This window comes from Neophocaena asiaeorientalis, unplaced genomic scaffold (assembly GCF_003031525.2).
Source record: "Neophocaena asiaeorientalis asiaeorientalis breed wild unplaced genomic scaffold, Neophocaena_asiaeorientalis_V1.1 scaffold648, whole genome shotgun sequence".
Classification (NCBI taxonomy): domain Eukaryota; kingdom Metazoa; phylum Chordata; class Mammalia; order Artiodactyla; family Phocoenidae; genus Neophocaena; species Neophocaena asiaeorientalis.
Window position 1 is genome coordinate 8435673 of NW_020172781.1, and position 23208 is coordinate 8458880.

The following is a 23208-nucleotide window of genomic DNA, read 5'->3' on the forward strand; positions in this document are numbered from 1 at the left end:
GTATCTTGGGTCACAAATAAAGCCTTAGTGAATTTTAGAAAACTGAAATCATATCAGGGATCTTTTCCGACCACAATGCTATGAGACTAGATATCAATCATTAGCCCCACACGTCAAGAAAAAAGGGAGAAGATTCAAATCAATAGAATTAGAAATGAAAAAGGAGAAGTAACAACTGACACTGCAGCAATACCAAGGATCATGAGAGATTACTATAAGCAAATACATGCCAATAAAATGGACAACCTGGAAGAAATGGACAAATTCTTAGAAAAGTACAACCTTCCAACACTGAACCAGGAAGAAATAGAAAATATAAACAGACCAATTACAAGCACTGAAATTGAAACTGTGATTTAAAATCTTCCAACAAACAAAAGCCCAGGACCAGATGGCTTCACAGGCAAATTCTATCAAACATTTAGAGAAGAGCTAACACCTATCCTTCTCAAACTCTTCCAAACTATAGCAGAGGGAGGAACACTCCCAAAATCATTCTACAAGGCCACCATCATTCTGATACCAAAAGAAGATAAAGATGCCACAAAAAAACAAAACTACAGGCCAATATCACTGATGAACATAGATACAAAAAACCTCAACAAAATACTAGCAAACAGAATCCAACAGCACATTAAAAAGATCATACACCATGATCAAGTGGGATTTATCCCAGGAATGCAAGGATTCTTCGATATATGCAAACCAATCAATATGAAACACCATATTAACAAAGTGAAAGATGAAAAACATATGATAATCTCAACAGATGCAGAAAAAGCTTTCGACAAAATTCAACACCCATTTATGATAAAAACTCTCCATAAAGTAGGCATAGAGGGAACTTACCTTAACATAATAAAGGCCATAAATGACAAACCCACAGCCAACATCATTCTCAATGGTGAAAAACTGAAACCATTTCCTCTAAGAGCAGGAACAAGACAAGGTTGCCCACTCTCACCACTCTTATTCAACATAGTTTTGGAAGTTTTAGCCACAGAAATCAGAGAAGAAAAAGAAATAAAAGGAATACAAATCAGAAAAGGAGTAAAACTGTCACTGTTACAGATGACATGATACTATACATACAGAATGCTAAAGATACTACCAGGAAACTACTAGAGCTAATTAATGAATTCGGTAAAGTAGCAAGATATAAAATTAAAGCAGAGAAATCTCTGGCATTCCTATACACTAATGATGAAAAATCTGAAAGAGAAATTAAGGAAACACTCCCATTTACCATTGCAACAAAATGAATAAAATATCTAGGAATAAACCTACCTAAGGAGACAAAAGATCTGTATGCAGAAAAGTGTAAGACACTGATGAAAGAAATTAAAGACGATACAAACAGATGTAGAGATATACTATGTTCTTGGGTTGCAAGAATCAACATTGTGAAAATGACTTTACTACCCAAAGCAATCTACAGATTCAATGCAATCCCTATCAAACTACCACTGGCATTTTTCACAGAACTAGAACAAAAAATTGCACAATTTGTATGGATACACAAGAGACCCCAAATAGCCAAAACAATCTTGAGAAAGAAAAACGGAGCTGGAGGAATCAGGCTCCCGCACTTCAGACTATACTACAAAGCTACAACAATCAAGATGGTATGGTACTGGCACAAAAACAGAAATATAGATCAAGAGAACAGAATAGAAAGCCCAGAGATAAACCCACACACACACAGTTACCTTATCTTTGATAAAGGAGGCAAGAATATACAATGGAGAAAAGACAGCCTCTTCAATAAATGGTGCTGGGAAAACTGGACAGCTACATGTAAAAGAATGAAATTAGAACACTCCCTAACACCATACACAAAAATAAACTCAAAATGGATTAAAGACCTAAATGTAAGGCCAGAAACTATAAAACTCTTAGAGGAAAACATAGGCAGAACACTCTATGACATAAATCACAGCAAGATCCTTTTTGACCCACCTCCTAGAGAAATGGAAATAAAAACAAAAATAAACAAATGGGACCTAATGAAACTTCAAAGCTTCTGTACAGCAAAGGAAACCATAAACAAGACCAAAAGACAACCCTCAGGATGGGAGAAAATATTTGCAAATGAAGCAACTAACAAAGGACTAATCTCCAAATATACAAGCAACTCATGCAGCTCAATATCAAAAAAACAACCCAGTCCAAAAATGGGCAGATGAGCGAAACAGACATTTCTCCAAAGAAGATATACAGATTGCCAACAAACACATGAAAGAATGCTCAACATCATTAATCATTAGAGAAATGCAAATCAAAACTACAATGAGATATCATCTCACACCAGTGAGAATGGCCATCATCAAAAAATCTACAAACAATAAATGCTGGAGAAGGTGTGGAGAAAAGGGAACCCTCTTGCACTGTTGGTGGGAATGTAAATTGATACAGTCACTATGGAGAATAGTGTGGAGGTTCCTTAAAAACCTAGCAATAGAACTACCACATGACCCAGCAATCCCACTACTGGGCATATGCCCTGAGAAAAAAGAGTCATGTCCCACAATGTTTACTACAACACTATTCACAATAGCCAGGACATGGAAACAACCTAAGTGTCCATCAACAGATGAATGGATAAAGAAGATGTGGCACATATATAAAATGCAATATTAGCCAGAAAAAGAAACGAAATTGAGTTATTTTTAGTGAGGTGGATGGACCTAGAGTCTGTCATACAGAGTGAAGTAAATCAGAAAGAGATAAACAAATACCATATGCTAACACATATATATGGAATCTAAAAAAAAAAAAGGTGAACCTAGGGGCAGGACAGGAATAAGGACACAGACGTAAAGAATGGACTTGAGGACACGGGGAGGGGGAAGGGTAAGCTGCGACGAAGTGAGAGAGTAGCACTGACATACATACACTACCAAATGTAAAATAGATAGCTAGTGGGAAGCAGCTGCATGGCACGGGGAGATCAGCTTGGTGCTTTGCGACCACCTAGAAGGGTGGGATAAGGAGGGTGGGAGGAAGATGCAAGAGGGAGGGGATATGGGGATATACATATGCATATAGCTGATTCACTTTCTTATACAGCAGAAACTAACACAACACTGTAAAGCAATTATACTCCAATAAAGATGTTTAAAAAAAAGTGGAAAATATTAATGAAAAAACAAGTTAAAACAGTATATAATAGGATTTCAATTCTTGTGTGAATACATATGAACAATTATAACTGCATATATGATCAAAAGATTATACCCAAAATAATATTAATAGGATGGTAAGCTTACAGTTGGTTATTTTCATGTATTTCTTATGTAATTAGATAAAACTAATAAATATCACCTTTTAAAAAAACGATGGGGACTTCCCTGGTGGCGCAGTGGTTAAGAATCCGCCTGCCAATGCAGGCGACGCGGGTTCGAGCCCTGGACCCGGAAGATCTCACATGCCGCAGGGCAACTGGGCCCATGCACCACAACTACTGAGCCCACGTGCCACAAATGCTGAAGCCTGTGCTCCTAGAGCCCATGCTCCACAACAAGAGAAGTCACCGCAATGAGAAGGCTGAGCACCGCAATGAAGAGTAGTCCCCACTTGCCGCAGCTACAGAAAGCCTGCGTGCAGCAACGAAGACCCAATGCAGCAAAAATAAATAAATAAAGTTCAAAACTCAATTTTTAAAAAAACCAAGAATCTGTGACTATATATATAATATATATAATAGGATGGTGGAAAATACCTGTTCTTTGCTAAAGGAATAAACTATCTTATCACTCAGCAAAACATGACTTATCTGCTGACCAGGTTTTAGAACCTCATATGGCAATTTCTACATCTCACTTGGGGGCCAGCTTGATTTCTACCTGTTTCACAAACTTCCTCAGGTCTATATCAGTCTCTGTTTCCTCTGGAATTCCAGAATCTTGGCAGCAATTGAGTGTTCTCCTTTTTAATACCTATCACAACCCTATGTCCCTAATTAAAAGTCTTTCTAGCTTATCCAGTAATCGAGCTAATATATACACCTCAAATGTTAGGAAAATGGGGTATAAATTCAGCTCTTGACATATTTATAGCTATCTGTACCTACACTAAATAGCTCTATCTAGATACTGATGCTGTTTTAGTTCTTAAACCTGGCTCTCACTTCTTTTTTTTTTTTTTTTTTTTTTTTTTTTGCCATACGCGGGCCTCTCACTGTTGTGGCCTCTCCCGTTGCGGAGCACAGGCTCCGGATGCGCAGGCTCAGCGGCCATGGCTCACAGGCCTAGCCGCTCCGCGGCATGTGGGATCTTCCCGGACCGGGGCACAAACCCGTGTCCCCTGCATCGGCAGGCGGACTCTCAACCACTGCACCACCAGGGAAGCCCGGCTCTCACTTCTTAATGCCATCAGTATATCTGCCTCTAGAAATCTGGGCTTCTTTTCATTCTCTTAACATCAAGAAATCAGATAACCTGGCTTATAAGAAATGTTTGTAAACTAAGAGTAAATAGATAAAGAGAAAAGTGTTTAGGCAACTCTCTTGAGAATAAAATTGCCAAAAATTCACCGCCCTTGGAGCTTTCAAAGGCTTTTTTTCTGATACCTATGGATGAGAGAGACTTTCTAGGAGTCCGGCTTTCCCAAGGGGAGATTCCAGCATGCCACTGAAGTAAAGGTTTTTTTCTTTCCCAATTCCTTTCTAGTGCCTGACTGTGTTCTAGAGACATGAAGATGCTGGGTCATTTAAATAATATAGTTAATCTCCATAACGTCCTACAGTGACATTCTGAGATGTAAATGTAACTAAACATATTTCCCAACACATAGATTAATTCATAAATTTATTGTTGCCTCTGCTATTAACTTCATTCTTATTTATAATATTATATTATTACTACCATTTATGGAACTCCAGGTACCATGCTAGGTACTTTACATGTATTATTTATAATCCTATCACAACTGTGTATGGAATAAACAGAATCGTCATTTTCTGAATAAGAAATAAGAGGCAAAGAGAAATTAAATAATAACTTCCCCAAGATCCCTGAGCCAGGATAACTGAAGCAGGGATTCAAATCTGGGTCTGTCTCCTACCAAACCCCACCCTCTTTCCACTCTGCAGGCACCATCATGTTGCACCTACTGGATATCAAGTTTCTGAGGATATTTCATTTCATTAATCTATAAAAGGCTAGGATGATATTTCTCTATCATTACGATTCAGGTCTCTCAGTGAGACTTAACATGCTTCTACCACCAGAGTTAAAAATCCACCAAAGAAACAATGTGAAGGATTCACAGCAATAATACTCCATCTCAGATAAAGCATAATGTGTGCTTATTTAATTTAATGAATATATCATAATGATATAGCTTTTTGCTAATTTTACATATATCCATAGCACATTTGAAGAGAATAAGAACAATGTATCTGACCAAGCTGCTAGATCCTGAGGTCAGAGACCATGTCTCATTTACCTCTATATCCCCAAGTCCTGTATGTGATAGATGTTCAACACCTCGTTGTTGATGAAAGTTAGAAGCAATGATTATCAACTCCTGAAAGTAATATTTTAAGATACCTGAAACATTCTGAGCAGCCAAAAAAGACCCCATGTTTCAAAAAAACTGGTTTTGGTCTGCAGGTAAACTTCCTACCTCTCGATCCTTGAGTTTCATGGCAAGCACCAACTGATGCCTGTGGTTAGTGAGAGCCTCCCGGTAATTTCCTTTGGAGAAGAATGCAGAGCCCAGATTCCCATGAGCTCGGCATTCTCCTGTCTGGTCACCTGAATTGGGTTTAAAAAAAAAAAAAAAAAGATAAAATTTATCTAAGTTACAGCATTATTTATAATATATAATGGCCATCCTAATTCAACAGCCACAGATTTACTAGCTAAGATTTCACTTGCCTTCTTTTCTTCTTCTAAAAGACTCTATGTAGGAAGTTATGGTCCTAGAAGTTAAATCTCTGGACAACTGTTATTGATGTTATAACATACAACTGCAGTCAGGGACATAAGTGTTCTGGAAATGAGAGGTCATTGCTTTGTTTCTGAACAACCATCAGCTTGTTGGTTCAGTCACTTTACTCCACACCTACCATAATATGTTGCTTCTTTACAAGTATGCTGATGGTAGACTCACCATCTCTCTTCTCTTACTGCAATCCTCCAAGTCCTTGAATAATCACTGTGATGATTATCATAAACCACATTTTTTTTTTAAAATGAGGAAACAGCAGCACAGAGATTAGGCAACTTGCCGAAGGTCACACAGCTAGTTAAGTGGCAGAGCCAGGATTCTAAACTCAGCGGTCTGGCTCCATAGTCCACAGTCTTAACCACTGCACTGCACTATTTCGTCCAACAAAATGATGGTGCATTCTATTGTAGGCAAAAATGAAAATTAAGGTCAAAGATTCACCCACAAATCTATCATCTGAGATATTAAATCTGTGAGCCCATATCTCTGAGGAGGCAATGAATATGTTAATCCATATCTTTTGGCCTTTTGGGAGTTTGATACCTTGTTAAATGAAAAGCCCTAAAGACCTAAGTACTCTAAAACAGAGAATGTTCCCGAGGTACAATCACTTTTCATTGCACATATTACTCCCATTCACATCAGGTTAATCAGCTTTCTTCATTTCCTTTCTGTACTGAAATAAAGGAGAAAAGCATAACTCTACCTAAGGTCTTGGCTACATCCAAGTCCTGCTGCATGTATCCAGTGCTCTTCTCTGTGTTTCCGAGAGACCAGTAAGCACTGCTCAGCGCAGAGAAAACGGAACCTCTCAGTTTGAGGCTGCAGGTGCCAATCTTCAGAGCGGCTTCTAAGACAACCACAGAGGCCCCATGATGGCCAGCTGTCAGGAGTTCTTGCCCAACCACAGACACGACCACAAAGGGACTCTTGTCCAGTTTCATTTTCTGAAGCTGTTGATAAGTGGGCTCGAGGGAGTCTGAAGAAAAACAAAAGAAAATAAGAGAATATAGGCTTATACACAAAACAATCTTTTCCAATATGCTCTAGAAACAAATGTTTATCATACCTTTTTATGGCCTGTTTCAGGTACAAACTCTTCAACCTTTCGATCTAGCACCACCCTTACTGTCCACTCATTCATACGACTGGGTAACACCAATGTCTTTCCAGTAATTTCCTTACATCACTTTCACGTGCATACGCCACACTTGTCCTCTCTTCTGGTCTTTCTTTGATCAGGACCCACCACTTTCCCTGAATGGTTCTCCCTTCTCTGACCTCCTGCCCTCTCAAAATATCACAGGCACATCACTCAAGTCCCACCCCTACTATATACAGGCAGACCTCAGAGAGGCTGTGGGTCTACTTCCAGACCACTGCAACAGAGGAAATATCACAATAAAGCAAATCACATGAAATTTTTGGTTTCTGTGCATATCAAGAAGAAAAAAGAAATCGTCTGAGTTTACTAAGGTAAGATGAAAGACAAAATTAATGTTTATCTCATTTTATTTTCATGTTGTGGAAAGGACACAGATTAGGGGTCAGGAAGCCACACGGAGATTCTTTCCATTTGAAGCTAGGTTTCAAAGTGGATGACCTCTAAGCTCCTTCTTCCTCCTCTTCTTTTATTTTTTTTTTAAAAGACTGTTGCAAAGCTAATGACTATAACCTTACAGTGAGGTAGCACTTGTAACACTTTTGTTGTTAGCTTTCCTGAAAAACTGTTTCACATTAGTTGTTCCACTGTGCCTATGTGGAAAAAAAAATAAAACTATTGAAAGGTTGGTCTCTTTAAACTGTGAATCTCTCAGCCAACAGTACTGCATTAAAATGTAATTTTTACAATTTATGACTTCAAATCTCCACTTGCCACTAAGGAGCTCTCATCCGAATCAACATTACCACGGAAACCTCGAAACCTACTGGTGCCTAAAGCATTTTTCCCTTCAATCAGATCACTAAACAGAGAACAAAGAACATTTTTACACCTATCAAGATGCAAGCAGTACACAATACCAGTAAACGTTTGCTAACCAATAGGGTTAAATACAGGCACAAGAGCCCAGGAATTGCTAGAACAGGAAAAGAACAATGCCATACTGAAATAACTGTGAGCAGAACTTTGGTGGTACCCACTGATGGATTTGGCAGCCAGTGATGATCACACATTAGCATCCCACTGGCCAATTAGCAGAAGCAAAACTAACAGAATTTTAGAGCTGAAAAGACCTTGAAAACACCCTTATTTTATTTATTAAATTTATTTATTTATTTATTTTTGTGGTACACGGGCCTCTCACTGTTGTGGCCTCTCCCATTGCGGAGCATAGGCTCAGCGGCCATGGCTCACGGGCCTAGCCGCTCCGTGGCATATGGGATCTTCCCGGACCGGGGCACGAACCCGTGTCCCCTGCATCGGCAGGCGGACTCTCAACCACTGCGCCACCAGGGAAGCCCTAAATTTATTTTTATTTATTTATTTATTTTTTTGGCTGTGTTAGGTCTTCGTTGCTGTGCGTGGGCTTTCTCTAGTTGTGGCAAGTAGGGGCTACTCTTTGTTGTGGTATGAGGGTTTCTCACTGCAGTGGCTTCTCTTGTTGCGGAGCACAGGCTCTAGGCGTGCGGGCTTCAGTAGTTGTGGTGCGTGGGCTCAGTAGTTGTGGCTCACGGGCTCTAGAGCGCAGGCTCAGTAGTTGTAGCGCACAGGCTTAGTTGCTCCGCAGCATGTGGGATCTTCCCGGACCAGGGTTCGAACCCGTGTTCCCTGCATTGGCAGGTGTATTCTTAACCACTGCGCCACCAGGGAAGCCCAACACCGTTATTTTAGAAATGAAGAATCTGAGTATTTAAGTATTGAGTATTCACGTAAGGTCAGATAGCTTGGGACAAAGACAAGACAAGAACCTATTGCAGGGCTCTAAGTCCAGGCTCTCTGATACCATACCAGGCAAAATTCTTGCTCACACAAGAAGTCAATTCCAGCTGATTTTAAGCAGGGAAGAAATGCACTGAGTGGCTACTGGGAAGGGTGGAAAACCAGGCCTCCAGACCCACAGTCAACTTTTGTGAACAAAAGTTCCTGGTGAAGGCAACATCACCACTGCAAGTAAACACAGGACATTGCAGCTTGTAATTCTGCCTCCACCATTACTAAATGCCGCCCTTGGAAAACGGATGTCACTATTGCCACCTGCCACCACTGGAACAAATTCTGTATATCCTTTCTTCTTTTAGCCTTTAGCTCCTAATTCAAAGGTGAAGTCCCAGCTGCAAAGGAGGATGCGAAAATTAGGATCTGATGTTTTCAACTTTTATAGTGGAAGGCAAGGAGGCAGAAGTAAAAGACAGGGAGTTCCCAAAACACAGGAAGAGTGTTCAGACACAGATGGCACGAAATGACTGATGGCCAGCAAAGATTCTACTTTTCAGCTGGTGATTATTTTAACCATTGCAACCATGGCTAAGTTCAAAAAAAGAGCCATCCAATAGAGCCTCTAAAACTACACAATTGTAGAAAGAAGAGAGAACATTGCCACAGTTAGAGGACCAAGGGAAATACTTGGAAGATTTTCAAAAGAAAAGGAAATCTTCATTTGTACAAATTTTTACTAAATAAAAATTTGAAACGGAAGGATTAAGAGGTAAAAGATCAAATTTCCATTTGTAGTATATAGGAAAGAGACTATACATATATAAAAAGATAAATTATAATGCAAGCTCAAATACAGTATATGTTATAAGAGTTTGGAAAAGGGAATGATTATCAAGGGTAATCAGAAAACTTCATAAAAACAGAACCTGATTTCTTAAAGAAAGGGTAGGACTTAGACAAGTCTTTGTACTTTCTTCTGTGAGTAGAGGGTATTTTAGGCAGGTTTGTCCTAAAGAAAGGTGCATGGAATGAAAGATAGGTACATGGAATGAAAAGGAATGATGAACAGGGCAGCTTGAATGGCCCAGAGAATATTTATGGGGAAGGAAGCTGATGTGGAATAACACAGAAAATACTGAGCTAAGGATAAAGAGACCTGGATTTCAAAGCCACATAACCTTAGTTTCCTCACTTTATCAAATGTATCACAATTATGATTGTGGTGATGGTTACATAAATCTATACACGTTATAGATAAGTATATGTCAATATTAAATACATATGTGTATATACATGTAAATGTATCTATGTTTGCATCTATGCATGTATAAAGATATATACACAAAAAGTCCATTTCACTTGATGTAAATTTAAAATTTTTAATGTCAAACTTCTCTGCTTTGGGCTGTAATTACGTCTCATTTGTCCATACTCACTAATCAGAAGGTCTGGTTAGCAGTTGTACACTCATTTGATAAATAAAAGTGGTAAGATAAGTTTTTTTTTAATGTATAAAAACTGTACAGGCTGCAGAGTGAAGTCAAAAAGAGAAAAACAAATATCATATGTTAACGCATATATGTGGAACCTAGAAAAATGGTACAGATGAACCGGTTTGCAGGGCAGAAATAGAGACACAGATGTTGAGCACAAATGTACGGACACCGAGGAGGGAGAGTGGCAGGGGCGGGGTGGTGGTGGTGTGATGAATTGGGAGATTGGGATTGACATGTATACACTAATATGTATAAAATGGATAACTAATAAGACTGTGCTGTATAAAAAATAAATAAAATAAAATTCAAAAATTCAAGAAAAAAGAAAAAAAACTGTATAGGCTGGATTAGGTGATCTATAAGATTCTTCCCAACTATACTATTCTATGGTTCTAATTCCTATTCTACAGTAAACTTAGGCTGCTAGCAAAAGGACTAATTGTGTGATTTTCTCAGGCTAGATGGAACAGAGTTTTGGCAGCCTGTAGATGTAAAGATGTTTTCCTTTATAGAAATCATGCATAATATATAAAATATCCAATGTCAAAACAACTTCATAAGAATGTAAAGGCACTTTGCAACAATCATTGAACACGTTATGTGCTTTCAAAATGTAAAGGCTTTAAGAATTTAAGATAAACAAAGTCACATTTCCTGACACTTGAAAACCTTGTAAGAATGTAGTAGAAGCTAATAATAAACAAATAATCACACTCAACTAAAAGATATACTATATTTATTTCATCAGTTCTGCATATTTATTCACATTTTAACATTTCTGAATTTGAGATTTAATGTCCATGAACTCAATGGTGCCTCACAATGGTTGGTTATTTCTATGTCTAAATGGGGCTAAAAGAATTCTTTCAGTTTATATAAAATAAAAAGTTAAGTGATAAGAAAGAAATTTACTTATCAGCATTTTTTTTTCTTAGTAATATATAAAATAATGACACAACTTTCAATCCAGATTTCTCAGCATTGGTAGGATGTGCTACGGGACCACAGAGGAGAAAGGTGCTAACCCTACTCAGGTAGGTCTAGGAATGCTTTCCAGAGGTAATGACATCTGAATAGAAATCGGAGCTATGAGAAACTAGTGTTTTCCAGGAACTGCAGGTAGTTTTAGCTGGGAATATCTTGGTAATGAGAATAAAAGAGAAGTAAGATCTTTTATACTAAGGTAGTTGGTCTTTATCTTGTAGGCAATGGGGAAAATGCAGAATTATGAATACGAGAATGACAGATCAAACTTACACTTTAGAAAGTTCATTCTGGAAGGGAAGCAAAGCATGGACTGGTTTGGAAGAGATAATAGCCAGGAAAACCAGTTAGAGAAAAAGTCCTATATTTGCAATGACAAAACAGATGTACAGCAAGGGATAAATTTCAGACATATTTAGAATTTTAAAATTTACAGAATTTGAGGAATAAATGCATTAACAGGCACAATGCCTTATTCCAAAGTAATGATACTCTACTGACTGTCTCCTATGAATCACCTTCAAGGTAACTAAAATTTTTACAGACTTCAATCTGTCTCAGGTACTATGAAAGACATTCTGGAGCCTTCCAAGTTATCCTTGTAATATTTAATTAGCATACATGACTAAAAAGTTTCAACTTTCCTAAAAACCTGGTGATACCACTACGAATTATTACTGGATATAATATAATACTGTACTGCAAACTCAGAAGACTGGGAGAAACAATTCTGGAATGAATCTCCAAAACAGGGATCCAAAGAGAGAACAGCAACCACTGACAAGGTAAGAAGGTAACCAAAGTATAATGAGAGTAAAGTATAGCCCAAAAACCAAAATTTAGAGGTCAGGTTCGTAATATCTAATTATTTTTAATTTTTACCTTTTCTTAGGCTAATTCCTTAGAGGGGAAACTAAATTAAAAACCACTGGGCTCGTCACAAAAGGACAAATATTGTATGACTCCACTTATATGAGGTACCCTGGTAGTTGCCAGGAGCTGGGGCGGTGGGGGAAGATGAGGAATTATCGTTTCACGTGTACAAAGTGTCAATTTGGGAAGATGAAAAAGTTCTGGAGACAGATGGCAGTGATGGATGCACAACACTGTAAATATACTTAATACCACTAAATTGCATAACTAAAAATGTTATGTACATTTTACCACAACTGGAAAAAAAAAAACAAAAAACTTTTGGTTCACACTAAAAGGAAAACTTAACCCTCCCACCCGAAAAAGAAAATAAAAACTGACATGTTTAGCTCTTTGTCTAAGCCACTTCATATTTTTCTGGGTTCATTTGTGAATTTATTTATATCCTACTTCATTACAAAAGGATTCAAAGGCCTTCTATAGAAATAAGGTGGAAAACACAGAAGTCAGAGTGAGTGGAAAATAAAGTAAGGAAAACTCAGCTTAGAGACTATAAGCCCTGGCACACTTCCTAAAGGTGGACAGGACACTAAGCTCTAACGCTTCACAGAGGACAAAGCAAAATAAAGGATCACTTCAGATAATTCCCAGACCTTTTAGATAAAAATACACCAATGCTCAGGAGAAACGCAGTTTTTCCAGGCACCAAGTGCTCAGCAAAAGGACCATGTGTGCTGTGCAGTGTTTGTTCCACACCCACAACACAAATACAAGAGCAAGCTTACCACTGCTGCTACTTCTCTCCACAGAGAGAAGAAGGGCATCACACTGCACAGGGAAACTGTCCTAAAGGGGCCTGCCTTTACATGCCAAGGCTTGATTCTCAAAACAATTATTAGGGGACTTCCCTGGCGGTCCAGTGGTTAAGAATCCGCCTTCCAATGCAGGGGACGCAGGTCCAATCCCTGGTTGGAGAACTAAGATCCCCGCATGCCACAGGGCAACTAAGCCCATGCGCCGCAACTACTGAGCCTGGGCACTCTGGAGACCGTGTACCACAACTAGAGAGAATCCCACGCGCCGCAACTAGAGAAGCCTGCATGCTGCAATGAAGAGCCTGCATGCCACAATGAATATCCCGTGTGCCACAACTAAGACCCAATGCAGCCAAATAAATAAATAAATATTTTTAAAAAACAGTATTAGGAGGTACTTATTATCACACCCCTTTTACAGATAAGAACTGAGGTGCAGAGAAGGGAAGCAACCTTGCTCAGTCAAGGGGATAGCAAATGGCAGTACTGGAATTAGAGTCCAACCTTTGGGGGAAAAGTCAGTTTTTTTTTAACATAACATTTCAGAAACAGGCCCTCTGTGCAAAGTGACTGCCACTTAAAAGAGAATCAGAGGGAAAGAGTTACCAAGGGTGGACTATCAGGTAAATAAAACATGAGCCCCAATTTGACTCTGAGAGAAAAGCTTATATATTCGAGCCATTTTCTACCAGTACTTCATAAAATCAGCTTCCTGGATCCTCTGAAGCTGGTAGAAACACCACGACAGGTGATAGCCTATAAATGTAATAATCTTTAGATTACCAAATTAACAAGAGGAGAGAAAATATACACCAGAGAACCCTCAGCAAGAAGCAGCCCTAGTGTCTTTAGAGGAACAAATAAAGGTAAACACAGTCTCGCTTTGTAATTACATTATTAAATCTGCGGTTGGCAGTAGTACTATGCTACACCATCCAAATTTACATAAACATTTATAAGATACAATGAACTGAAATTGCTGAAAGACTATCTAAAAAGGAGAAATGGAAAATAGTAAAAGGATAATTTGAGGGTCATGAAAGAGTCTCATTTTATATTAATACATATTTGGACATTTACATAAATGATTTAAGGGAAATACATTACATATAGTGATGTAAATATATCTACAGGAAAAGTAGATTATCTGATATCTGGTTGGTGAGCATGAATGATACCACAAAAGTAAAGTAAAAAAGACTTAATGCAGTTAGCAATATAGGCAACAACAAAATTTTAAAAATCAAATAAGTTCCAAAGTGGATTAATATATTTATTTGGGAACAAGAGTATACTACTATAGATTAGCCCTATCTTTAAAAAAAATCTTGAAACGTCCCCAAAAGGCCAAACCACAGGAACGCTGTGCACATCATGGGAGCTTTGTTTGCTTACAGAAGCACTGGACGAGGGAGCTTCCCTATTGCGTCTCAGAATTGCAAAACAAAAACAACTGACACAACAGATCAGACCTACATGTAAAGTGTCCTGGACTGCACAGTTACGCAACAATGGCAGAAACTGAGAACGCTGCAGGAGGCTAAAATAAACAGTGGGTAAAAAATGGGCAGCAAATGATGACAGATTTTGTGAATTATAACCATATGACAAAAAGAGAGGTCATTAAGATGTTAAATGATGCACAGAACAACACTGTGCAAAGCAACAGTCTTTCTATAAAATGTTGATGAGAAAAGCCCACCTGGAATAGCTACAGTGGTAAAGGCAATACCAAAAATAAGTAAGTTAAATTGCTTTAAGGAAAGAGAAGAAAATATTAAAGCACTCCACGCACCTGTAAGATGCAGCTTTTTCCAGGGTCGCCCTTAGGTCACTCAGTATAAGATGGGAAAGAACATGGCGCAGAAAACCCTAAGGCTGAAAGAAGCACTGAGCTATTTCTTGCAGTGTAGAGAAGATTTTCTTATATTTATCTAAACAAATTGCTTCAAAGGCAAAACGGTAAGTATGATCCTGCTGATCTCAACACATTCACTCCAGTATACTAAGGCAGTGGTAGAAATACCTCCAAATAAAGAAGGGATATCTTCATGAACTAAATAAAAAATGTTCCATGTGAATTACTTGCAGAGGGATATAGGGAGAGAATGAGAAAATACTAGAAAAATGGAAAGGAGAGACAGATTGATCTTTTTTGTTGTCCATTCCCCCCCCACCCCCAAGTCATGGAGCTCCAAAGTACATCTGCTTTAAGTCAGAGTTTATTAACAGCAGGTCCCCCAGTGGGAAAAGCCATTAGGTTCCTGCAGCAAAGACTCAGCTTTGTATGGGGTTATAAAATCGCATGAAGAGAGGCTTCCTTTCCACTTTTTTTCTAGAACATGAAATCTTCGCTTTCAGGAAAGTTTTTTTTCTTTTTTTTCTTTTTCGGTACGCGGGCCTCTCACCGTTGTGGCCTCTCCCATTGTGGAGCACAGGCTCCAGACGCGCAGGCCCAGCGGCCATTGTTCACGGGTCCAGCCGCTCCGCGGCATGTGGGATCCTCCCGGACTGGGGCACGAACCCACGTCCCTTGCATCAGCAGGCGGACTCCTAACCACTGCACCACCAGGGAAGCCCAGGAAAGTATTTTTTTATAGCTATGAATTGCTCAGAGGCCATACGAGTACCATTTAGTTAATCAAACTTTTACTTAGCACATATTTTGAGCCAAGTACCATACTACCCTGTATATTAAAATTATCTAATGCTGCAAACATTTTCAAAACTAAATAAATTACCTAATGATACTGCCACCAAAATTTTTAGGTTAATTCAAAAACGTACCATTTCAGAAACAAAAATAGAGTTCTGCTTGACGTACCTAATTAGTGTGGAACGTCATTAGCTGTCTACTATTTGCCATCAACCTGCCTTAGTGTCTCCATCACTCTGCAAAGATGACAACTGGTGTACACTTTCAACCCAATCTTCCCAAGAACTCCTTCCTCAAAAATCAATGTTTCCCAAAGGGAAGCCAATCTGATTTGAGCCTTAGAACTCCTCCAACCTCCACAGTACTATTTTCAATCTACTGTTGTCCCAGAATACCAATTGGTATAATACAGAAGTAGTATAGGAGAAAACCATGTATCTACCATGTTTCTCTCTCTTTCAAGTCAACATAATCTCTTAATGCTCCTCTGAAAAATGTTAGACATAGCCTACAGTTAGATCCATATTTCCTCTCATGAAATGTTTAATGTCTTCTCTTATCTATTTATTTCTAGATGGCATATTGGTCCAACTGAGCAGATCAACTTACTAGTAGAGGTGTTTTGGTTTAGAGGTACAAAATCTTAGAACTACAAAAAACATAGGGATTCCTTATGTAACCCTAAAATCCAGAGAATTTGTTTCATTTACCCAGTCATACAGTTAGTTAACAAAAAAATTCAAAATATAATCTAGGTCCACAAACTTCCAGTGGCCTTACCACCATCCCATTGTTCTTCATTAATGTCACCTATTGACAGTGATTCCTTGTCTTTCTTGGTCTAAAATATCCAATCTTAGCTAATTTCATAACTTATCCATTCTCAATGTCTGAGTCTAAAGTCTTCAAAGGCTAGAAATGTTCTAATGTAAATTAGGGTTGGACCAAATACTTTCATCATATTTACCTCTCATGGGAGATTTCATGGCTGCTTCTACCATTCCCACCAGAAGCTGGAGACTCTTGGGGTCCTGAGCCAGCCCAGATGCAAAGGCTGCCAGGGCATCGGCATGACGTCCAAGGTACTGGAGGGCAACACCCTGTCGGAAGTATGCCTGGAAATAAAGAAAAGATAATGCATGTTTTACTTATACACAGTGCTCCACCAAGGCTGATGAGGATTCTTGATTAGAACAACAGGTCAGCAGAACTAAACTTGAGGTGGTCCTGGTTCAAAAACCTAGTAAAGTGTTTATAATCAAATCTGATTTCTCTGAACATCATAAAATGTAAGCATACTTCTTTCAGACAAATTAACGTTTAAAACTTTCATTCTTTTCCCTTCTAGAACACATTGACTTTATCACATTCTTTGGTATTTATTCACATAGTACTTTTACTTTTTTTTTTGATGATCTTTAAAATCTTTTATCCCAACTTTAATAGCATAAGCTCCTCAAGGACAGGGGTTTGGAGATTTCTTTACATGTCACCAAAGTATCTGGTATAGCGCAAGACAAATGAGAGATATTCAAATTCCACTTATTTTATACTTCTCCTCATTAATTAAAGGGATAAATCAATATGTGATTAGTATTAAGATAACTGTAATGAGTAACACAACATGGTTACATTTTATGTGGTGTTTCAGACATAATATTTTAAAACTGTTATTAAAAATACATGTGCTTTGCTTAGAAACAGAATAAGATTGCTGTCCTTTGTATTGTTTAATTGGATTGGTTAAAAAAACTAGTATTATCAACTGTGAATATAAGGAAACAACCCTCCTTCCAGCTAATTGCAGAAAGGGCCAGAAAATTAATAAAATATTTAAACTTCAGAATGATCTTAAGAATGTGTAGTTTGTTTTTGAACACAGAGTAAAAACAAGTAAATGATCAATGTGTTACCAGTATTTAACCAGCAAAGGACCTTGTACCCGATTAAATAACACATAAAACTGACATATTATTAATGCATTCATGCTTGTACGACATCTGCTTCTAAAATACTTGGCCACCTATTTAGCTTAAATACTTTTACAATACTCTATGTTTGTAACACAAATGTAACTTTTTCAGTCCAGTATACTTTGCAATTGTAACAAATTGTATTCATGGAATATAAATGAAGTTTCAAACAACTCCTCAATTAATTTAATATATAATTTTATATTATGCACACATACAGAGTGAAAGAGAGCACCTTTCATGTTTATAAAACATATTTACTTATTTCGTTTTTGTAACTAAACTTTGAGGTAATGTAAGATAGGCAATACTATTCAGTATTTCTATTAAGAAATAATCCATAAACAGAATGAATACTCAAATTATTATGAGCTATTCAGATTTCTATTAGTTTAAACTACTAGCAGCTGTTAAAACTCAGACTCCAGTAAGACAATAACCTGTAAATGAACTTTCATTACTAATTGATAAGATCACTTCCTTTCACTGGACTCAGCCACCTTTTAATCTTTAATGTCTTTATACACATTTTTCACCACCCTTTTCATTTCACATTTTAGGTGATTTCTATAATCCAAGAGGCAATATGTACCACATTCCAACTAAAATTAACTATACTTTACATAATTCTATATTAAAGCTAAACTTAAAAAATGTATTTATATATATGTGTGTGTGTGTGTGTATACTCTGTAAACTGTAAACTCTATTATTTATGGAGAGAGACAAAATGTGTCTGTAGTAATGATTTCAGGTATATATTTTAAGAAACACAAAAATCTACTGTGGTAATCATTTCACAGTATATGTAAGTCAAATCATTATGCTGTACACCTGAAACTAATACAGTGTTGTAAGTCAATTAAATCTCAATAAAACTAGAAAAAACACAAAAATTTAAATTAGTCTCAATGAATTTTGATAATTCCTTGCCTGTTTAAAGCAAAGCATTATCGTTCATTACTTCACTGAGAAAATAACTGATTTTCCTATCTGCCAAATGAAATCACTGAAAAGTATGACATCCACTCCCCATGCATGTATCCACTCCCTAGTAGGTAGGCAAAGTTCAGCGTTAATGGCAAGTTATGGTGTCAAATACACAAAGGAGTTAAAGAAGGGCATGCAGGTTTTGTTTTCTTAGGACACTCATAAATTAGATGAAAAAAGGTATGACTGGATCATGCTACTCATAGTCTCGGCTTCCTTTCTCCAGAAGATTTTGAAAAGAGATATAGGTGAGAAGGCTCCAAGGTCTCCCTTGATCCTCCCTTATGTCCTTCCAGAATCCCCAGCCCAACTTTATACGATTTTCTCAGTTAAAAGCTTAGAGTTGCATTCTTGTCAAGATAGCATAATGAGTCAAGCTCTGACATATCCCTGTACCTAATTTACAAAGTGGGGCTCTCCCAACTTACTCTCATGCAATATTAATTGCATGTATGAATAGCTGTTGAATAAAAATTAGTTATCTATACTTCTGTGAGAGATATGCCACTATGGAGCTCAAGCTGATGATGATAAAACCTAGATTATGGGTTACTGTGATAGAATAAATCAGCACAGTGCCTGACATAGAGTAAATACTTAAGAAAGTGAGCTATTTTGATTATTAGTTAACGAGAAAATAATCATAACAAGAAAACATAATTATAGACTAAGAGAATATAAGGAGAGTCTAATAAATATTGAAAATATTTCATTATTCAATATAATATTATCCACTTCCTATCACTGCTTTATTCACTCCTCCCCCTTGCTCCATATAAGACTGCTGGCAACTGGGAAATTCACAGCTGTAAGGCTCCCAGACAAAATCTGAACCACCTGACTAAAAGAAATTGGTACTAACAGGTCTTGGGAGATGTAGCAGCCACCCAGAGGATTCTCCACCAGCCTCTTCCAAAGCAAAGGTCAAGAAGTGCTGAGTTTCACAGCTGTTTACTATAACTTCAAGAAGATTGATGTGACCTAATTTTTCTCTTACTATCACAGGTTTCATAGGAAGCAGCGTCATCTGAGAAAAGGGCAAATTTGGGTCGCTTAGGACTGAGGAGAGGCAGTATATGTGCAGCACACCAAGGAAAAGTGGGGCCTATGAAGAAACGTTGAACACTTGGTGCCCAGCCAACCTCAGATAACATACCCCCTGCCTCAGCACTCCCCACACATATACCCACATTCTGGTCACTGGTTATGTAGCAGATGGAGAAGGGGAGGCAATATGGACTGACTATTGAGAGCACCTAAACCCTGAGAACAATGGTTTTAACCTGAAGCTTTAGCCAAGAAGAAAGACTTAGGGTTAAGACTCTGCGCTTCCAATGCAAGGGGCACGGGTTCGATCCCTGGTTGGTGGAACTAAGATTCCACATGCCACGCAACTAAGATGCCACATGCCATGCAGGGCAGCCAAAGGAAAAAAAAAAGACTTATAAGGAGCTAGTTAATACACTGGACTAAAGGGGGAATGCCTAGATTTTAAAGTGTTGCAGAGTCATTCATATATTTTTTGTTGTTCACTACAAAGAACTTTCAGTGATTATTCTACACATGCTACTTAATCTCACAAATAACAGAAATACAAGTAGGTTACAAGTATAAGTTTTCATTCCTTCCATCCTGCCTTCAATTAACATTCTCTAAAAATCTACAGTACCAGTCACTGTGATGTGTACCACAGGGCTTGTACCCTCAAGTGCTCACAGTCTAGAGGGGAAGAATATAAAAAGCTATAAATGTCTTGACTGCTACCTACAGTAACTGTTTACTAATAGTTAGGGTTTGTAACATTTTAGCAGGAATAAAAATGTAACTAATCACCAAAGTATTTATGCCCTTTTGTTAAAACTGTTAGTATTTGGTCTTTAATAAGTAGACATTCTTCTCATCTCAGAGAGTTTGCTATAGACTAAATGTGTCCCTACAAAATTAATATGTTGAAACCTAATTCCCAGTGTGATGGTATTTGGAGGTAGGGCTTTTTGGAAGTGATTAGGTAATGAGAGTGGAGCCCTCATGAGTGGGATTAGTGCCCTTATAAAAGTGACCCCAGAGAGTTCCCTCTTCCCTTCTACCACATGAGAACAGGCACAGCAAGAAGACAGCCATCTATTAAACAGGAAGTGGGCCCTCACCAGACACCAAGTCTGCCACCACCTTGATCTTGGACTTCCCAGCCTCCAGAACTGTGAAAAATAAATGTTATTTAAGCCACCCAGCCTATGGTATTTTGTTATGGCAGTCCAAACAGACTACGACACGGTTAAAGTAAAAACACTCAAAGACTAAACATGGGAAACAGTAAGCCATTCACCCTTCAAGTACCCCTGGAAGCAATGAAGGACCTTTAAGTCTTTTCTTTCAACATTTTATTACTGGGTTCACAATTCTAAATCATCACTGAACCCAATAATAACCTAAACTTCCTACTCTCCCATGGCTCAAATGAGTAATGAGGTAAATTCCTATGCTCATAGGTACACATGTATATTTATAACATAAAATATAGAACAAATGTATATAATATGTAATGATATATAAAATTAAGGACTTCCTTGGTGGCACAGAGGTTAAGAAGCCGTCTGTCAATGCAGGGGACACGGGTTCCAGCCCTGGTCCAGGAAGATCCCACATGCCGTGGAGCAACTAAGCCTGTGCGCCACAACTACTGAGGCTATGCTCTAGAGCCTGAAAGCCACAACTACTGAGCCTGCGTGCCACAACTACTGAAGCCTGCATGCCTAGAGCCCGTGCTCCGCAACAAGAGAAGCCACCACGAGAAGCCTGTGCACCGCAACAAAGAGTAGCCCCCGCTCGCCACAACTAGAGAAAGCTCACACACAGCAACAAAGACCCAAAGCAGCCAAAAATAAATTAACTTTTCAAAAAATTAAGTGCTTACTTATATGTACAATACAATCTATTACTTAGTTCAAGTGCTCGCAAATATTCTGCCTTTGATTTAATCTGTACTTTTAAATGTTATACTTTAATATTCCTAACCTGTCTTTCACTGTTTGAATTTGAAATTTTTTACATCTTCTGAAGAATATCTCTAACTATAACCTGCTAGCCAATCCAATCATACCACCTGCTACCACATCATCACCATCTTTGTCAACCATGTTTGTAAATTACATAACTATTTTACTGACTTTTCCTTTATTATTTTATTTAAAAATGAGTAGAGATTGGGAAAATAGAAATGCTGATTCTAGTTTTTAAAAAGCAGCAGCATTAATCTATAATTTAACCACAACTGGGTCAAAAATGAAAATGATTACAAGGTGCCAAAAGCAGAAAAGCTTTAACATCACTGGATGAACAAAGAACAGCTAACTATGCTCATTTTTTATGGAAAAGATAAAATTAAAGAACATATATATTAAAAAATGATTCTTAAAAGGAAAGGCATGACTTGAGATTTTATTTTTCAGTTCTCTAGGAATTAACGCTCCCCGCTCACTGAACATGTCAATCTCTTGTTTAAGATTTGTATATTTGATATTCCACATATTTGACTTTCATATACTTTTTCAGGAATGCATTATACAGGAAAATAAGACTGCTTGTATTACTTAAAACATATCCATTGTACAAGTAAAATGTAAATAAACACATATTACCCACTATAAAATTTATAACATATTACAAATTATATATTATGTCACATTAAAATATGACATATAAAAATGAAGGGACAGAACCCATGTCCTCAGTAGGTTTCCACTGTTTCGCATGAAATAGGCACCTATATGGATACATAAGCACAAATTATTTTTGTAATATATTTTGTTATATATGTTCATTTAGAACAAGGGAGAAATTAATAGAACTTTCTACAATGATGGAGCTGTTCTCTGTACTAATAACATTAGCCTCTGGCCAGCCACATGTGGCCACTGAGCACTTGAAATATGGCTAGTGTGACTAAGAAACTAAATTTTAAATTTCCTTTCATTTTAATTAATTAAATTTAAATAGCCACAACTGGCTAGTAGCTACTGTATTGGACAGTGCAGCTCTAGAGTTTGGTATTCCTTTAACAAACTTCCAAACACAAAGTGAAAGGGTATATACTAAACAAATAAAAATAACTACTACAAAAGCTTTGAACTGAAGCTATGTGACTTACTCCCAAGGCAGCTGTTGCAGAAGAGAAAGTACTCATAAGGCTGACATTAGAATCCTATCCCAGCTTTTTAGCTGTGTGCCTTTAGCCAAGGCACTTAACTTCACCCAAATTCATGTGTCATTTCCACTTACAGAGAGGATGATAAGGATGACCTCAAAGGGTTGTAACAATGATTGCTAACTGATATCACATATGATATATGAAGAGTGGGTACATTTTTAAAAGTTGAAGTGAATTTCTCACTATTCACTCTCAGTTTGGCATTTGCTATTTGATCAGGTGGCTCACCTGCTTTACCAGCTTGCAGAATAGAAATTACTTTTGGTAAAGTGGGTGAGGGGCTGACAAAAATTAGGCATAAAACAAAAATTAATGATTTTAATGATAACCTTCAGTCATTAAGGAAATAGTTAACATGTTTGGCAACTTCCGCTTCAAAAG

At 37.7% G+C, this 23208-nt stretch overlaps 1 protein-coding gene across 3 annotated transcripts in view; it reads right to left on the reverse strand.

Moving 5' to 3' along the window:
- Nucleotides 1-23208, reverse strand: part of TTC28 (tetratricopeptide repeat domain 28) — a 540393-nt gene that overhangs the window by 271666 nt on the left and 245519 nt on the right. For all 3 annotated transcript variants that reach the window (XM_024741376.1, XM_024741377.1, XM_024741378.1), the window contains 3 exons: nucleotides 16625-16772; nucleotides 6662-6934; nucleotides 5629-5759 (listed from right to left, as the gene is read on the reverse strand). In XM_024741376.1, coding sequence (XP_024597144.1) covers nucleotides 5629-5759; nucleotides 6662-6934; nucleotides 16625-16772 — 552 coding nt within the window. The remainder of the gene's footprint in view (nucleotides 1-5628; nucleotides 5760-6661; nucleotides 6935-16624; nucleotides 16773-23208) is intronic.